This window comes from Silene latifolia, chromosome 9 (assembly GCF_048544455.1).
Source record: "Silene latifolia isolate original U9 population chromosome 9, ASM4854445v1, whole genome shotgun sequence".
Classification (NCBI taxonomy): Eukaryota; Viridiplantae; Streptophyta; class Magnoliopsida; order Caryophyllales; family Caryophyllaceae; genus Silene; species Silene latifolia.
In genome coordinates this window covers 2,833,997-2,851,961 of record NC_133534.1, presented here as the reverse complement: position 1 = coordinate 2,851,961, position 17,965 = coordinate 2,833,997, and the positions used below count along the sequence as shown (strand labels likewise).

The 17,965-nt window shown below is 36.3% G+C and overlaps 4 protein-coding genes across 4 annotated transcripts; 2 read left to right on the top strand and 2 right to left on the bottom strand.

Annotated features, from left to right (window-relative positions):
* Positions 1 to 428: 428 nt before the first annotated feature.
* On the top strand, positions 429 to 2,960 carry LOC141600008 (zingipain-1-like). Its single transcript, XM_074420156.1, has 4 exons — positions 429 to 864; positions 1,651 to 1,883; positions 1,985 to 2,125; positions 2,706 to 2,960. Exons 1-4 carry the CDS (start codon positions 429 to 431, stop codon positions 2,958 to 2,960), a joined length of 1,065 nt encoding a protein of 354 aa, XP_074276257.1.
* A 39-nt stretch (positions 2,961 to 2,999) lies between these two features.
* LOC141598703 (hypersensitive-induced response protein 1-like) lies at positions 3,000 to 5,324 on the bottom strand. The gene is made up of 6 exons (XM_074418440.1): positions 5,056 to 5,324; positions 4,761 to 4,961; positions 4,527 to 4,647; positions 4,149 to 4,252; positions 3,815 to 3,911; positions 3,000 to 3,615 (listed from the first exon to the last, which is right to left on the bottom strand). Exons 2-6 carry the CDS (start codon positions 4,947 to 4,949, stop codon positions 3,254 to 3,256), a joined length of 873 nt encoding a protein of 290 aa, XP_074274541.1. The 5' UTR covers positions 4,950 to 4,961; positions 5,056 to 5,324; the 3' UTR covers positions 3,000 to 3,253.
* A 2,122-nt stretch (positions 5,325 to 7,446) lies between these two features.
* LOC141598702 (hypersensitive-induced response protein 1-like) lies at positions 7,447 to 10,331 on the bottom strand. The gene is made up of 7 exons (XM_074418439.1): positions 10,040 to 10,331; positions 9,742 to 9,942; positions 9,519 to 9,639; positions 9,033 to 9,124; positions 8,855 to 8,930; positions 7,733 to 8,424; positions 7,447 to 7,643 (listed from the first exon to the last, which is right to left on the bottom strand). The coding sequence occupies exons 2-6, from the start codon at positions 9,928 to 9,930 to the stop codon at positions 7,970 to 7,972; spliced, it is 933 nt and encodes a 310-aa protein (XP_074274540.1). The 5' UTR covers positions 9,931 to 9,942; positions 10,040 to 10,331; the 3' UTR covers positions 7,447 to 7,643; positions 7,733 to 7,969.
* A 3,751-nt stretch (positions 10,332 to 14,082) lies between these two features.
* LOC141598701 (2-oxoadipate dioxygenase/decarboxylase, chloroplastic) lies at positions 14,083 to 17,927 on the top strand. The gene is made up of 7 exons (XM_074418438.1): positions 14,083 to 14,466; positions 16,019 to 16,168; positions 16,289 to 16,501; positions 16,710 to 16,831; positions 16,944 to 17,107; positions 17,469 to 17,623; positions 17,714 to 17,927. Exons 1-7 carry the CDS (start codon positions 14,173 to 14,175, stop codon positions 17,810 to 17,812), a joined length of 1,197 nt encoding a protein of 398 aa, XP_074274539.1. The 5' UTR covers positions 14,083 to 14,172; the 3' UTR covers positions 17,813 to 17,927.
* Positions 17,928 to 17,965: the final 38 nt, after the last annotated feature.

Genomic DNA, 17,965 nt, shown 5'->3' with positions numbered 1-17,965 from the left:
AACCTGAAAATGATCCGATTCGAAACCAGCAAACCCGAAAATGACCTGAAAAAATATGACTCTAATTGAACCAAATAGACTTGAAAAGACAATTTCTCTATTATTTATTGATCTGAAAATGACCCGACCCGAAACAACCCGACCCACTTGACTAGGAACTAACTCGACCAACAAACCCGAGACCCGAAATGACCCGTCCCGACCCAAGTTAACCCGAAATCAATGAGAAACCTGAATTGACCCGGCCTGAACCCGACCCGTTGACCCGTTTTTGCCAGGTCTAAAGGTGAGTTGTATTATTGAGTATGCCGTGTTAAATGAGAATTTGCCTATAACTAGAGTACTAGACCACCTTCCTTTCGCAACCAAAACAAACAAACAAACAAAACATGAGTTATAAGAAATGCATATTGCTAATCTCTATAACCATGGCAATAGTACTCATAGGTGTATCGGAGGCCTTCGATTACCACGAAAAGGATCTAGAATCCGACCAGAGCGTATGGGGTTTATACGAGAAGTGGTGTAACCACCACAAAGTATCGAGGAAGCTCGACGACAAACAAAAGAGGTTCAATGTGTTCAAAGAGAATGCTAAATTTATCCATAAAACTAACCAAATGAACAATAGTTACACATTAGAATTAAACAAGTTTGGTGACATGAATATAGATGAGATAAATGGTGTATTTGGTAGGTCAAATTTCCAATACAAAAATAGAAAGCTTGAAGACATTAGTCTGGCTTCTACTAATGCTAAAAATGGAAACTTCATGTATGCAAATGTTAAGAAAGTTCCTAAATCTGTTGATTGGAGGAAGAAGGGTGCTGTTACCTCTGTTAAAAACCAACTAACCGGATGTGGTAAGTACTTGTTCATGTTTTTTTTGCAATCAATTATAATACGCAAATTCTTATTTCAGATGAGTTATTTTTGTTTGAAGCAATAAGATGAGGTTTTGCAATCATTTTATAGTTAAATATAACTCCACAATGATACAACTAGTTTTACAGTTTATTGGTAATTTTTTTTTTCCAAAAGTGATCACATTTTGCGGTAAAATGATCTCAAAATCCCATCGTATTGTTTCTGCCGAAAAGTTATCACATTTGGCTATAAAACGGTCTCAAAACTTCGTCTTTTTATTTCAAACGAAAATGACCCGTCTTAATGGAGACCAACTCATCATAGTAATAATATATTTAATAATAATATTATTAACTAGTGATTTCTGATATGTAAGTAAATAATCTTATAGTATGAAACTATTTTATATAGATATATAGTTTTTGTGAAGAAACACATATTAATGAGTGTCTATATGGATAGAATAGGAGAGAATTTAACGCTTTATGAGCTAGGCCGCTTGTCCTTCTATATGACTATAAGTCTATAAGTCTATAACCAATTGGTTTTAGAGTGACCTTTTTGAACTAAACGGACTATCCCTTCTCTATTTGGGTGTGAGTGTGACTCATGCTCGTTTGCTTGATTTAACCGTTTTCAAAATAATTGCTCTCAAGTTCCAAACTAATGTGATACTCCCTTCGTACTAGTCATTTGTTTACCTATTTAGTATTTGGGTGTCTCAATCATTTATTTACCTTTACGCCTCGCTAATTATTGCATCACCTGTATGTATAATTTAGGTAGCGTATGGGCATTCTCAGCAGCAGCCGCAATAGAAGGAATCAATCAAATTAAAACAGGGAAGCTAATTTCCTTGTCAGAACAACAGCTCGTCGACTGTGCGAATGAAAAGCACGGATGCAGTGGTGGCTGGATGAGCACGGCTTTCAGATACGTGAAAAAGCACGGTATCACCACCGAGGAACTCTATCATCCTTACACTGCCACGACAAACAAATGCGACCAAGCAAAAGTAATTATCTATTATTGTCAGTAATAATTTAATTAAAAGTAAACAAATAACTGAGACGTCAAGCTAAAACTGTATGTAACTCCGTGGTAATGATGTTGCAGTTGAACTCTACAAAAGTGTCAATTGATGGGTATGAGCGTGTTCCAACCAATGACGAAGACGCTTTGCTTAAAGCCGTTGCAAACCAACCTGTGTCCGTAACCCTTGAGTTCCTCGATTTAGAAATGAGATTCTATAGAAGGGTATTTTCAAAGCAAAACATCTCTATAAATAGAGCTGACCATCCGCACGGGTTGATCTGGCCCGCCCCAGCCCGTTATTTCATGCAACCTGGTCTGACCTGGCCCGGCTCGGTCTTGGCATGGGCCCCAAAATTCCAGACCAGCCCGCCATTTCAGAAAAAAAAATCGCTAAGGCCCGCCTCGGGCCCTGGCCCGAGTCAAGCATATCCCAGCCCGGCCAAGCCCGACCAAGCATGCCTATCCCCCCTAACCTGGCCCGGGTCTGACCAAAGAGCCCGACCCGCCCCCTGGCCAGCCCGGCCCGAGTACAGGTCTATCCATAAAACGATTTTAAACAAGTGATACTGAATTTCAGTATTAATGTACTCCGTAACAATTTTATATGAGTATGAAGATACCAAAATTCAATCTCACTAATAGCTGAAGTCACAAATTCTCATTTAAGACAACACTTAGATCAGGTATTATATCACTTGTGTATATAAGATAAATATATGCTTTAAGACGGTACGGGAGACTTACTGCAAGCTGATCATATAACTAGCAACTTACAAATGCTTAATTGATGATTAATATATAGGGAGTGATAAATTCAAAGGGCAGAGGTGGTCCTTTGACTGCTGCGACGGTGGTGGGTTATGGAGTTACGGAATATGGACAGAAGTATTGGATCGTCAAGTTCTCATTGGGTTCGGCTTGGGGTGAAGACGGTTACATGAGGATAGAATGTGGCATCCGGGAAACAAAAGGGGCGTGTGGCATTGCACAATTTCCGTCGTATCCAATTATCAATTCTAAGATAGATCTTTCACTAACTATTAATGACGGAGATTAGATATAAATCGTACACTTAAATATGATGATAACGAGATTCAGTACCATCAAGTCGATATCATATTATTCTCCGACATTGAGTGAAACAAATTTTGTATTTCTTGTTTATCTTAGTAATGGACTAATGGACGAAGCACTTTTTTTTGTACACTTAAATATGATGATAACGAAATTCAGTACCACAGAATATCATGCAGACATCTCGAGATCACTCGAATTCTTAAACATAACAATTGTTAAGCGTAACTTAGCTAACATTATTAGAAGACAGTGAACTACAGAACAATACTAGCATTAGTTCAGGGATAAATTGCCCTGAAGCTGACCGTCTCGAATCTGAGCAGCAATATCCTTAACAGCACCAGGACCATGGGGAATGAAAACAGCAGACGACTTAGACGAAGCACCAATTTCTTTCATAGTATCAAAGTACTGTGTCACCAGAACCATGTCCATGACATCCTTAGAGGTAGTTCCAGGGACATGGTCCGAGAAGTTTAGGACACTGTCCCTTAGCCCGTCTACTATGGCTTGTCGCTGCCTTGCTATTCCGAGTCCATGGAGGAACTTTGACTCTGCCTCTCCTTCTGCTTTCTTTATTTGGAGTATCTTCTCTGCTTCTGCCTTGTCGTTTGTCGCCACCCTTAGTCTTGCAGCTACATTTCCGAATGCAAATGGTTAGTTTAAGGTTCCAGGACTTTTAATGATAAGAAATTGCACAAAAAATGCATAAATAATGCGGAGTACACTAAAAAATAAAATTTTATAAACACCGTGCATATATTGCACGAGATCTAAACTAGTAATGAACTACATACTTATAGAAGCGTAACAGGAAACACAAACAGAACATACCTGCATTAATCTCATTCATGGCCTTCTTGACATTAGCATCGGGTTCGATGTCGACTATCAGAGTTCCAACAATCTCATAACCATAAGCAGACATAGCCTACATGTACACCGGAAAGTAAAGAGTAAAAGAGAATTGAATGTTGTTAATCTCTTAGGCTCTAAACCAAAATTTCGAACGTGTTCAAACCAGTGGCGGAGCCAGGATTTTAAGTCAGCGGGGGCGAAAGGGTAATATTATAAGACAGCCTTGAAAAAATTCAAAAATTTTAACTAAAAATTTCGAAATTTTTAAACTTCACCACTGGTTTCAGACGAATGCTAGATAATAATGTACCTTTTCGAGTTCTTGTTCTACTGTTTTTGCAATGATATTCTTCTGTTCAAAAACAGCATCAAGTTCCATCTTTGGTTCCATCTTTGGCACACTTGCACGGAGGACTATCAAAACAAAGTTCGTCCGACACAAAAAAAATATTAGTACCCGAGTCTACTATGTTATCAGTCATTCAATGCAATTATCGACCCAATTCACCACAAGAATTCTGTGCTCGGCCGACTGATTTCAGTCGCCAAAATGAAATTGGCGACTGAAATCAGTCGCCAGGTCTCAGTCGCAACGTTTGGTCGCCTTTTTAGATTCGGCCATTCGGGCGACTGATTTTAGTCGCCAAAATTGGCGACTGATTGCAGCAAATTAAAAAGCTAATCATACCATCGAAGACATAAGCTTGGATCTGTTCTTTGGTATTGCTAAGCTTGTAAAAAGCGTCCTGTGCCTTTTCGGCCAGTGCTCGGAATTGAACAGATGCGACCACCGTCACAAACACATTGTCCTGAACAAACAGAAAAAATCATATAATTACCATCTTCTTAATTTAATTTTACTCGGCGAGTAAGAGGGACTAGATGTACGCAGTCTAGTCTGACTCATGTGAAGAGTACGTACCTTGGTTTTGGTCTCGCAACGGACGTCGATCTTGTGAACACGTAAAGAAAGAAGACCTTTAACTTGGGTTCCTACGCACCAAGGCACAAAATGGCAACCAGGCTCAAGCACCCCAACATACCGTCCGAATTGTTCTTTGATCGCCACTGTTGATTGAGATACTTGGAAACACCCTAATGCTTGTCCCATCTTCACTTCTACCTAAAATTTTCAAACACAAAATGAATGTTTAGAAAACCCGAAAGCGAGACGTGGAAGAAGACTAGAGGTTTAAGGCAAGCTATGATGATTTTACCTTAGAGAGAAATTATATGTAAGAAGAAGAGAAACAAATGCAAGCTATTTAAAGAGGACTAGGGTATGTATGTCACTAATGAATTTAGATCTGGCAAACGGGTCGAGTCAGTTTTTTTGTTTTGGGTTAATTTTAAAATGGTCTAATTTGATTAAGATGATTGGTGAAATGAACAAGCAACTTTCCTTTTGTAAGAGAACTTCTAAATAGAAGAAAAAACAAAATATATAATTGAGACGGAGGGAGTAAATTAAAGTGTCGTCTTTCGTAAATTTGAATACAACTAGCTTGTACTATAAGAGGATGGGTTGTTTTAAGTGGTCATCACATTCATGCATCATCACCTACGCGTAATTTCTATATATGTTACGAATGTGTTGATAGTGGTACGTGATTCTGAAATGCATGTGCATGTAATTTAACCTCTTTAAGACATAATTACAAAATATAATAATGATCACAAACTTATACTCTTTCCGTCCCAATTAATAATTTACATTTTGAAAAATAAAGTAAACGTAAACTATTCACTGGGCATAAGGATTCGATTTCACTCAAAATAAATACGGACATTATCCCAGCTCCTTAAATACTATCGCCTATAATAAAGTATAGAGCTTGGAATCTTGGATGTACGCAACCTTACCTTACATTTAAACCACTCAGAGACGGTTTCGACCTGTACGTACATTTAGGACTTAGGAGTCATGTAAATTACAATACATGATCAGTTGGACACTCCTTAATGACCCACTGAATTTCTAAGTGTGGTAGGTAAACAATGTTTTCAGCATTGAATTTTTATTTTTATTTTTTTTGGTTATTAGTCAATTAATCCATATTGTATGCTAAAAACAGTAATACATTCAAATGCCTATCTAGTAAAGGAGTTTCTTGTGTAAATGCCCTACTTTATTGATTTTTTTTTTGTTTATTGGTCCATTAATCCACAACAATGAATAAACCCGTCTTACAAGAGACAAATTGTTAAAGTAAATATTTCTTCATTCGTCTATATATGGAATTCTTGAAACGTAACGTACGAAATTAAAACAATTTGCAAATCGTTTCATTGTTATTACAAGCTGAATAATTGCAAAATCAATGGTTTACATTTATATTATTTAGCGTACATAGCAAGCTGAATAATTGCAAAAACAAGTGTTATTTTAGACTTAAATCACTTAATTTAAGTTCACTACACATCATATAAATTCAGTTCAGTTCAGATCCTATAAGTTCAGTTCATTTTAGATCCAATAAATTCAGTTCAATCCAGATCCTATAAGTTCACTTCAATTCAAATCCTATAAGTTCACTTCAGATCCTATACGTTATTTAATTTCAGTTCAGTTCAGATCCTATAAGTTCAGTTCAGTTCAGATCCTATAAATTCAGTTCAGTTCAGTTCAAAAGAACAGGGCTTTAGTGCTATACTACTATATATCAGAATAATAGATCGATGTTTTAGCATAGTAGTTAAAGCGAAAGTATTGTAGATAATATAGATTGTAATGGCCTTGTGGGCCCGTACCACACCAAAGGTAACATATGAAAAAATTGAGTATTTAAGAAAAAGTGGAAAAAGTAAGGGTAAAGAGGGGATTAATAGGTGGTGTATGTAATTGAGTGTTTAATTGTGGGTTGGTAGGTGGGGTATGTAATGACATTTTGTGTAAATATCAAATGGTTATAAGGATAACTTTGTAATGTTGTGGGCCAAACAAGGAATGTTACCTTTGGTGTGGTACGTCCGTTTATAGTAAGTGTTACCTTTGGTGTGATACGGAGGGAGTATATCTCATGTAATACGAACATTCAACATTATTTCAACTACATGTAATCATGCATACTATTTAATTAAAGACTAATTAATTACAGATTATCTCCTCTAATTTAATTTAGAAGCAATTGTTTGTGAAATCTTTAACTTAAAAATCATATTGGATAATTTAGAAGCCGGAGTGTTAAGAAACTGTTGGATAATTTTGATTCTAATACAAATTATGAATCCACACATGATGAAAACTTATTAGATAATTTTCATTGTGATTCTGTGCGTGACCTGATACGGATAATTAACGGTGGTTCAGTTCCTAAGGATCTTGGTAATATACGCTTCCGCAGAAATTCAGGTATTCCTTTCTACATGTTTTATATGTACAAGGACCATCAGAAACAATACCGATAATGAAGTCCAATCGCGAGCAACAACACTAGGAATTTTGTGAGGACAAAGCTTAGGAATGTCGAAATGCATTGTTCTTATATTAAAGATCTTCTCAGCTGAACAATTGATCTCTAATTGCCCTTCTAACTTTTGAATTTGAGCCATTTTTATTTCTTTGCTAATTAACAATGTATGTGATTAATTAATTACTAGGCAATAAATTCAAGAAATTATTATTTGATTATACCAAAGTGAGTCCATCCTTTTTATAAATGAACAAGCATATATGCACCATATACTTTATCCACTATATTCTATAGTTTTTTGAGCTTTTTCCGACTCAAATAAGCCACAACTACGGAGGGAGTACAAGATAACACTAAATTACCAAAGAGACGTGACTACAAAGACTATGCTACTTGGCATGAGATAGGTTGGTCCTACTCTAGAGGATCAACCTAGTTTTCTTACCTAATCAAAAAAAAAAAAAAAAAAAGATTATGCTACTTGGCATTCATATCCATGCCACCCTGTTCTTCACTTTGTACTCCATCACCTAAAAGATAACCCCACCTAAAAACAAGAATAAACAATACTAGACTAATATAAAACTCAAAACAAATTCATTGTGCACTTTCATCATGACATAAAAGTATATAACTAAATTATGAAATTGACCCGACCGAAATCCGACCCACACCAAATCACCAATCTGACCCTAAATCTGAATTGACCTGAACTTTTTCAAACCCGCCTGAATGATCGAAGTACTCGAGCTTGACATGTAACCCGATTGACCTGACAAATATGACCCCGACCCGAATATTTGACCATTATCTCTAAATAACGTGTATGACTTGACCCTATTTGACCTGTCTTGAACACACCCGACCTGATTAACACATTTACGAAATATATGAGCATACCAAATTTGTAACAATTCTGTATTATATCCTTAGAGGTAGTATCAAAGTACTGAGTCACCAGAACCATGTCCATGACATCCTTAGAGGTAGTTCCAGGGACATGGTCCGAGAAGTTTAGGACACTGTCCCTTAGCCCATCTACTATGGCTTGTCGCTGTCTCGCTATTCCGAGTCCATGGAGGAACTTGGACTCTGCCTCTCCTTCTGCTTTCTTTATTTGGAGTATCTTCTCTGCTTCTGCCTTGTCGTTTGTCGCCACCCTTAGTCTTGCAGCTACATTTCCGAATGCAAATGGTTAGTTTAAGGTTACAGGACTTTTAATGATAAGAAATTGCACAATTTTTTTTTTTTTTTTTTTTTTTTTTTTTTTTTTTTATTGTACGATGATCTGTCACTAATGATTTTTAATGATAAGAAATTGCACAAAAAATGTTAATAGTAAAAATATTCTAAAAATAACATCATTAATTTCGCGGTAAAAAGAAAACTTTAATTAAAATACTAATTTCATGACTTTTTACAATTTTAATTTTTATTGCTTAAGTCAAAATAAAGTGACGAAAGACATAAAAAATAAGTGAATTATCAATAATGCGGAGTACAGTAGAATTTTATAAATACCGTGCATATATTACACGGGATCTAAACTAGTAACGAACTACATACCTACAGAAGCGTAACAGGAAACTCAAACAGAACATACCTGCATTAATCTCATTCATGGCTTTCTTGACGACTATCAGAGTTCCAACAATCTCATAACCATAAGCAGACATAGCCTACACGTACACCGGAAAGTATAGAGTAAAAGAGTACTATCAGAGTTCCAACAATTTCGAAGGTGTTCAGTCGTTCAGACGAATGCTAGATAATTAATGTACCTTTTCGAGTTCTTGTTCTACTGTTTTTGCAATGATATTTTTCTGTTCAAAAACAGCATCAAGTTCCATCTTTGGCACACTTGCACGGAGGACTATCAACACAAAGTTCGTCCACAAAAAAAAAATATTAGTACCCAAGTCTACTACGTTATCAGTCATTCGATGCACACTACAAGAAAAAACTATTCGGGCGATTGCAAACGGTCGCCAAAGACAAATTGGCGACTAATATTAGTCGCTCAAGACTAATCGCGAGCATTAGTCGCCTAATAGAATTCGGGCGACTGCTGTCAGTCGCCAAATTTGGCGACTGAAGAAGTAGTCGCCAAATTTGGCGACTGAACTATAGCGACTGATTTCAGTCGCCAAAATGAAATTGGCGACTGATTTTCAGCCGCAAAGTTTGGTCGCCTTTTAGATTCGGGCGACTGATTTTAGTCGCCAAAATTGGCGACTGATTGCAGCAAATAAAAAAGCTAATCATACCATCGAACACATAGGCTTGGATCTGTTCTTTGGTATTGCTGAGCTTGTAAAAAGCATCCTGTGCCTTTTCGGCCAGTGCGCGGAATTGAACAGACGCGACCACCGTCACAAACACATTGTCCTGAAAAAACAAAAATCATATAATTACAATCTTCTTAATTTTACTCGGCGACTGTAAGAGGGAACAGATGTACGCAGTCTGACTCATGTGAAGAGTACGTACCTTGGTTTTGGTCTCGCAACGGACGTCGATCTTGTGAACACGTAAGGAAAGAAGACCTTTAACTTGGGTTCCTACGCACCAAGGTACAAAATGGCAACCAGGCTCAAGCACCCCATCATACCGCCCGAATTGCTCTTTGATCGCCACGGTTGATTGAGATACTTGGAAACACCCTAATGCTTGTCCCATCTTCACTTCTACCTAAATTTTTCAAACACAAAATGAATGTTTAGAAAACCCGAAAGCGAGACGTGGAAGAAGACCTCCTAGAGGTTTAAGCAAGCTATGATGATTTTACCTTAGAGAGAAATTATATGTAAGAAGAAGAGAAACAAATGCAAGCTATTTAAAGAGGACTAGGATATGTATGTCACTAATGAATTTAGATCTGGCAAACGGGTCGAGTCAGTTTTTGATATTTCGGGTTCATTTCTCTTGGAAATGGGTCGGGTCAATTTTAAAACGGTCTAATTTGATTATGGTGATTGGTGAAACGAAAAAGCAACTTTTGTTCTGAAAAGAACTTCTAAAAAGAAGAAAAAACAAATATAATTGAGACGGAAGGAGTAAATTAAAGTGTCGTTTTTCGTAAATTTGAATACAACTGGCTTGTACTTAAAAGAGGATGGGTTGTTTAAGTGGTCATCACATTCATGCATCATCATCTCACCTACGCGTAATTTCTATATATGTTACGAATGTGTTGATAGTGGTACGTGATTCTGAAATGCATGTGCATGTAATTTAACCTTTTTAAGAGGTAATTACAAATTATAATGATCACACAAACTTATAGTCTTTCCGTCCCAATTATAGTTTATATTTACTTTATTTTTCCCTCACAAAATAAAGTAAACGTAAACTATTCAGTGGACATAGTTTTGAACATCTCAATTTCCAATCAATTTTCGAAACTATATATGGGCATAAGGATTCGCTTTCACTCAAAATAAATATGAACATTATCCCAGCTCCTTAAATACTATCGCCTATAATAAAGTATAGAACTTAGAATCTTGGATGTACGCAATCTTACCTTACATTTAAACCACTCAAAGACGGTTTCGACCTGTACGTACATTTAGGACTTAGGAGTCATGTAAATTACAATACATGATCAGTTGGACACTCCTTAATGACCCACTGAATTTCTAAGTGTGGTAGGTAAACAATGTTTTCAGCATTGAATTTTTATTTTTATTTTTTTTGGTTATTAGTCAATTAATCCATAAAAATAGACACTATTATTGTATGCTAAAAACAGTAATGCATTCAAATGCCTATCTAGTAAAGGAGTTTCTTGTGTAAATGCCCTACTTGATTGATTTTTTTTTTGTTTATTGGTCCATTAATCCACAACAATGAATAAACCCGTCTTACAAGAGACAAATTGTTAAAGTAAATATTTCTTCATTCGTCTATATATGTAATTCTTGAAACGTGACGTACGAAATTAAAACAATTCGCAAATCGTTTCATTGTTATTATTACAAGCTGAATAATTGCAAAATCAATGGTTTACATTTATATTATTCAGCGTACATAGCAAGCTGAATAATTGCAAAAACAAGTGTTATTTTAGACTTAAAGTCACTTAATTTAAGTTCTCTATACATCATATAAATTCAGTTCAGTTCAGATCCTATAAGTTCAGTTCATTTTAGATCCAATAAATTCAGTTCAATTCAGATCCTATAAGTTCACTTCAATACAAATCCTATAAGTTCACTTCAGATCCTATACGTCACTTAATTTCAGTTCAGTTAAGATCCTATAAATTCAGTTCAGTTCAGATCCTATAAGTTCAATTCAGTTCAGTTTAGTCCAAAAGAACGGGGCCTTAGTGCTATATATTAGAATAATGATAATTGTAGGATAAATTATAGTCTACTGAAGATCGATGTTTTAGCATAGTAGTTAAAGCGAAAGTATTGTAGATAATAGATTGTAATGGCCTTGTGGCTTATTTGAGTCGGAAAAAAGCTCAAAAAACTATAGAATATAGTCGATAAAGTATATGGTGCATATATGCTTGTTCATTTATAAATAGGATGGACTCACTTTGGTATAATCACATAATAATTTCTTGAATTATTGCCTAGTAATTAATTAATCACATACATTGTTTTTTTTTTTTTTTTTTTTTTTTTTTTTTTTTTTGACGAGGAGGTTGGATCCTCCCGGATCTGACCCCACCCCGCTGGCGCGCTGTACACGTGAGTTCTTTCCATGGGGATTATCCCTCTCCGGGCCAGTCCCAGAAAGTGTTCATCTAGGGAATCGAACCCAGGACCTCGCAATTCCTCCTTAGGAGGCTTTGAGGTTACCCTAGAATTCCACTAGACTCACACATCTTGGGTCACATACATTGTTAATTAGCAAAGAAATAAAAATGGCTCAAATTCAAAAGTTAGAAGGGCAATTAGAGATCAATTGTTCAGCTGAGAAGATCTTTAATATAAGAACAATGCATTTCGACATTCCTAAGCTTTATCCTCACAAAATTCCTAGTGTTGTTGCTCGTGATTGGACTTCATTATCGGTATTGTTTCTGAAAACCGCACTATGTGAATATTTTTGATGTAGTCATGACTTTGACTCTCCTATTTATAGTGGAAGAATAGTCAATTGGAATAGAACTCTAGTTCTCCAAAATCTTATCGTAAACTAGATCTCCTAAGTTTATTCAACTTATCTAATAAGTTTTCATCATGTGTGGATTCATAATTTGTATTAGACTCAAAATTATCCAACAGTTTCTCACTTACACTCCGGCTTCTAAATTATCCAATATCATTTTTAAGTCAAATTTTTCACAAACAATTGCTTCTAAATTAAATTAGAGGAGATAATCTGTAATTAATTAGTCTTGAATTAAATAGTATGCATGATTGCATGTAGTTGAAATGTTGAATGTTCGTATTGCACGAGATATACAAGATAACACTAAATTAACAAAGACTACTTGGCATTCATATCCATGCCACCTTGTTCTTCATGTTGTACTCCATCACCTAAAAGATAACCCCAACTAAAAACAAGAATAAAGAATACTAGACTAATATAAAACTCAAAACAAATTCATTGTGCATTTTCATGACATACAAGTATATAACTAAATTACGAAATTGACCCGACCGAAATTCGACCCGCACCAAATCACCAATTTGACTCGAAATCCGAATTGACCTGAACTTTTCAAGCCGACCCGAATAATCGAAGTACTCAAGCTTGACATGTAACCCGATTGACCCGACAAATATGATCCTGCCGTGAATGTTTGTCGTTGTACATTGACCGTTATCTCTAAAAAACTTGTATTATAAACCCCAGGATGACTTGAACCTATTTGACCCGCCAGAAACACACCCGAGTCCCGACCCCATTAACACATGTGTAAGTCTTGCTTGCGACGGGTCGCGGGTTGCGACGGGTAGTTTGTGAGAGGAAATGGGTAGAGGGGACAAGGTGGGCACCCACCCCATGTGCTTCCCCACTCAAGGCAAATGGGTCATTTGTGAGGGAATATGGTATCCGTCTCTTATTTGTGACGGATACCTTCCGTCACAAATAAGAATTTGTGTTAACACATTTGCGAGGTCTATGAGCATAAAAATTTTGTACTCCCTCCAATTTCCTATTATCTTCCCTCTTTCATTTTTCACACAAGTTTGATTATCTTCCCTCTTTCCTTATTTGGTAAGTTTCATTCATTATTTTATATTTTCTCTCTCATAAAAATCAACAACTTCCACTACTTTATTATAGCGTATTTTATTAATTTTATTGTAAAATCGTCTCTTAAAAGACAGAACCCATTTTTGAAATAATCCCGAAAAATAAAATATTTGTCGTTTTGGGTCGGTTTTGAAAATATTTGTCAAAATAATGTCCACGTAGGTTCGGGATTTCTAGACCTGAAACACGCCACTACCAATGGCGTGTTTTGTGAAACAATGGCGTGTTTTGTGAAAGAAACACGCCATTAGCAGTGGCGTGTCTGTACAACAATTTTTTTTTCTTCAACTGACATAACTTTAAAAAAAAAAAAAAAAAAAATTATACTAAGACACGCCATAGGGAGTGGCGTGTTTCCACTCCGAAACCCGCCATTCCCAATGGCGTGTTTGTTTTAGTCCATTTTTTAATGAAGTTTCTTTCCCTATTCATTATAAACACGCCATTGGTAGTGGCGTGTTTTAGGTCCAGAAATCACGAGCCTACGTGGACACCATTTTGACAAATATTTTCAAAACCGACCCAAAACGACAAATATTTTATTTTTGAGCATTATTTCAAAAATGGATTCAACTTTTGAGGATAACAATAATAGTCGTATGTATCCAATTATAACACGAAACGTAACCTGAAAAACAGTGTAGTTTGTCGATTCCATCTGAGTTATTAGTCCAATTTAAATTGAGCTCAAAAATGCAGAAATTAAGGATATTTTCACCAAATACTATGATAACGATGATGATCTCTTCTTCATCAATCACTCAACAATCTCTTCAATCTTCCTTAATTAAATCAAACCCTTTTCACTCCTCCTCATCATCATCATCATCAACCCAATTAAATTCAAGAAATTTCTTGTTTTATAAAGAAAAGAATGATCATAATAAACATCCATTATTTTTGAAGTCTAATCAAAGATGTTTTTCTGTAAAGGCTTCAGTATCAGATTCCTCACAAAATGGGACTGCAAATTCTTCTCCTTTCAGGGTAATTTTCTTTTCTTTTTAATCTTTTTTTAATTTCATGTAGGTAGTATTTTTTTTTTGTTGGTGTAATTCAGGGTGTCCACTTTCGATAACAGTGAGTAATCCCCTCGTCGTGGTGATTATATATTTTGCAGTGTTATAAAGATCATAACTTTGCATGTTTCATGTTTTATCTCCCTTACCTCGCAATTTGCGATAGCCATTTAGGGTGTGTTTGGATTGAGTGATTTGGAGGGAAAGGAAAGGGAGAGAGAGTAAGAGATTTAAAATCCCTTATTTGGATAGCAAATAAGGGTGGAGGGAAATGAAGGGGGAGAGATTTGGAGGGATCCATTGAGGCAAATAGAAATCTCTCCACAATAGGTAAGATTTGGAAAGAAATTGTATCCAAACACCCACATCCCATTTCACCTCCCCTTCCCTTCCCTTCCTTTCTCTTCCCTCCTTCCCCCTCCCCTCTCTTTCCCTCCACTTTTGCTATCCAAACACACCCTTAGGTATTGGGCTAATGTTGTTGTTGTTGTTGATACGTCCTCGTCCCAGTCATTTGTTTACCTTTGATTAAAATATCTCTCACAAATTAAATACGGAGTAAAAGGTAAACATATGATTGGGACAGAGAGTATAGTTAGTAATTTGATGTGGGTACATGTTTTTACATTTGTAGTGATATAAAGATCCTAATTTTTGCATGTTTGATTTTATTTGAGGTTATATTTTGCTCTTTTTAATCATTTTTCTTTATGTAATTTGGTGTGGGTAAAGAATTAAAGATCCTAACTTTTGCATGTATGATTCCATTTGAGTTATTTTTAGTGTGTGGTGAGGTAATCATTATTTTACCTAGTTGTGGTATCTTACAGTCTGTTTCAGATGACGATTCATGACAGCTGACCCGAAAATGGATTCCATGTCCCATTTTCGTGTCTCCATTTTATTTCCCACTATTTTTATCTTTTGACACATAATCTTCTTTTGAGGTTTACCAAAAAAAAAATTGTGATGATTCATGCTTGTGTCAAATGAAGAGGGAGTGAGTGGTACACCGTAAATGGGACAGAAGATCCAGACGCAGTTGACCGATGGAGTAATGCTGGATGACCAAGATTAATAAAGGGTGATAAGATTATAGATGTGATTTGTTTAAGAGTTTTTCTTCATGTTTTGTGGGCCTATGTGAAAAAAATATTCCGAATCGCTTTCAAAGACTAATAATTGGTATAATTTAAAATACGAAATAGTTATCTGTAATTCATTTTAGAAAAATTATTATCTGGAAGTTGTTGAATGGCAAGACTTCTCCTGGGAAAGGTAATCACTATCTTTAAATGATGCGCAACATTGGAGTTTTAAGTACTCGGTATTAATCAGTTGGTCTTTTGTAAAACCGTTATATAATTATCATTGAATGAGATGCTTACAGAGAATTGGGCGGTAGTATACTAGTATACATCAAATGGTCTCAATTGAGGCATATTTACAGATTTGTCGAATAATGGAGTCTTAATTGTTGCACTTAATTCACTAGCTGCATCGATGTATTGTGCATGTAGGGATCGGAATCTTTTTTCAGAAATGTGTTGGAGGGTATGGAAGCCGTGTATTTGAATAGGAATCCAACTGCTAAAGCGATCTTGGAGCTGGTTGGTTCTGCTGGAAGTGATAAAATATGTTACGATCATTTCGCCTTCCGTACTTTTGGGGTATGAATCAAGTATTTACCTCACTTGAAGTAGTTTAAGTACCGAATGAATATGATCACCGCGACATGGAGTTGTTTTTGTTAAATGGTGGAGATCATTATAATATGATCAGTGTTGTAGGTGGATGGTCACGGTATTGATTCAATGGCCGAGATCTTTCAAGATTTTGGGTACACTAAAAGGGATGAACTCCGATTTCCTGCAAAGAAATTGAAAGCATACTGGTTCTCACCTCCTGCTGTTTCCTCGGAGAAAGGCAGTGGCGTATATGGGCCTTTGCCAAGGGTGTTCATTTCCGAGCTAATTGTAGACCAGATGAGTTCAGAAGCTCAGGTGAATTTTCCGCTTTATTGTTAAGGGTATTCAAAACTTTATTGTAATTGCTCTTTAGAGTTGGACTACCGAGAAATACGGGAAATTTTTGCTGTAGGGATACCTCTTTGCTGAGATATCTGATCTCTCAATTTTCTTGTTGCGACAAATTTCACTTCCAGCTACTTTTTAATATGTTTTTCTTACAGTTTTTCGTATGCAAACACAGGACATAATCAGGAAATACACTGAAATGTCGGGTCAAGGAAACAAATATGGAGCTCTTGCCAGTACACTCGGGCTATTAACATGGGAGAAACCCTTGCATTCGGAATTTCTACGACTGGCCAGGTAATAACAACTCTATTATTGCAGAATGTTGTGTGGCGTGATCTCGGCCTGTAGTAATGGGCATTGCCTGGTAACTTCTCTCAGTCTCTCATATATTTTGACAAGTATGCAGGGAAAGCGAGTACGCTGCATGGACACTTGTCAATGGTTATGCTTTGAATCATGTCACGATTTCTACTCATCAACTGAAGTCTAACTTGAGAACCATCGATAACCTCAATCAGTTCATCGAGGATAGTGGATTCAAGTTAAATTCTGAAGGAGGGGTCCTCAAAGGTAGGTGTTTCCTTCAGACTTCTCAGTTACAACAAAGTTGGAATAAATACGGAAAACTAAATAATCGATGGCATTACATAATATGTTTGTAGAAATTACATGGCATGTTCAAATTGTTGTTGTATCTTCCGCTATTAGTTTTGTCGTCTAGGTTTAGTGATTGGCGATTTGGCGTGAACTATTTGGATACTCTCCCTTTGATCTCGACATGTATTCTCTTTACAAGCATATTCGCCTTGTACCTCATTTCGCCCAACTTATGTCGGTCAAACTGACGCCCTGACGGATTTTTTTCTTTTTTTCTGGTACGTAATTTTTTTTTTTTGGTGCGATAACTGACGGAATTTTATAATGCAAACAGTTAGCCCTGATGGTTTCCTGCTGCAAAGCTCAACAGTAGCAGATTCAAGGCCTTTCAAGTTCTCGGACGGTGTCACGAAATTGGTCCCGTGTTCATACATCGAGTTTGCTGAAAGACTGGTCCTCCCTCAGTATAAGAATTTACCTGAAGACCAGGTATGAATTTTGCTGCAATCTCCAAAATTATAACTTAATTTATTACTGACATGGATTATTGAGCTAATTTTGCTGCAATTTCTCATATAGATTAAAGAGTGTCATCGACGAGACGGGTTTGAAGTCGGCAACGCTGACAAGATCTTCGAAAGCACATCGCAGGGGCAATTATCTCGTAAAGCAACTTAGGAATCGACTGAAGACTAATATTGGCATCTGATGTGCCTTGTATAGTCGTGCACAGTTACGACTAAACTGATGTAAATTAACTTTTCTATGGAATAACACAAAACAATGCGAAACATGCAACACGTCATCAATAATGCTCCTACGTCTTCCTCT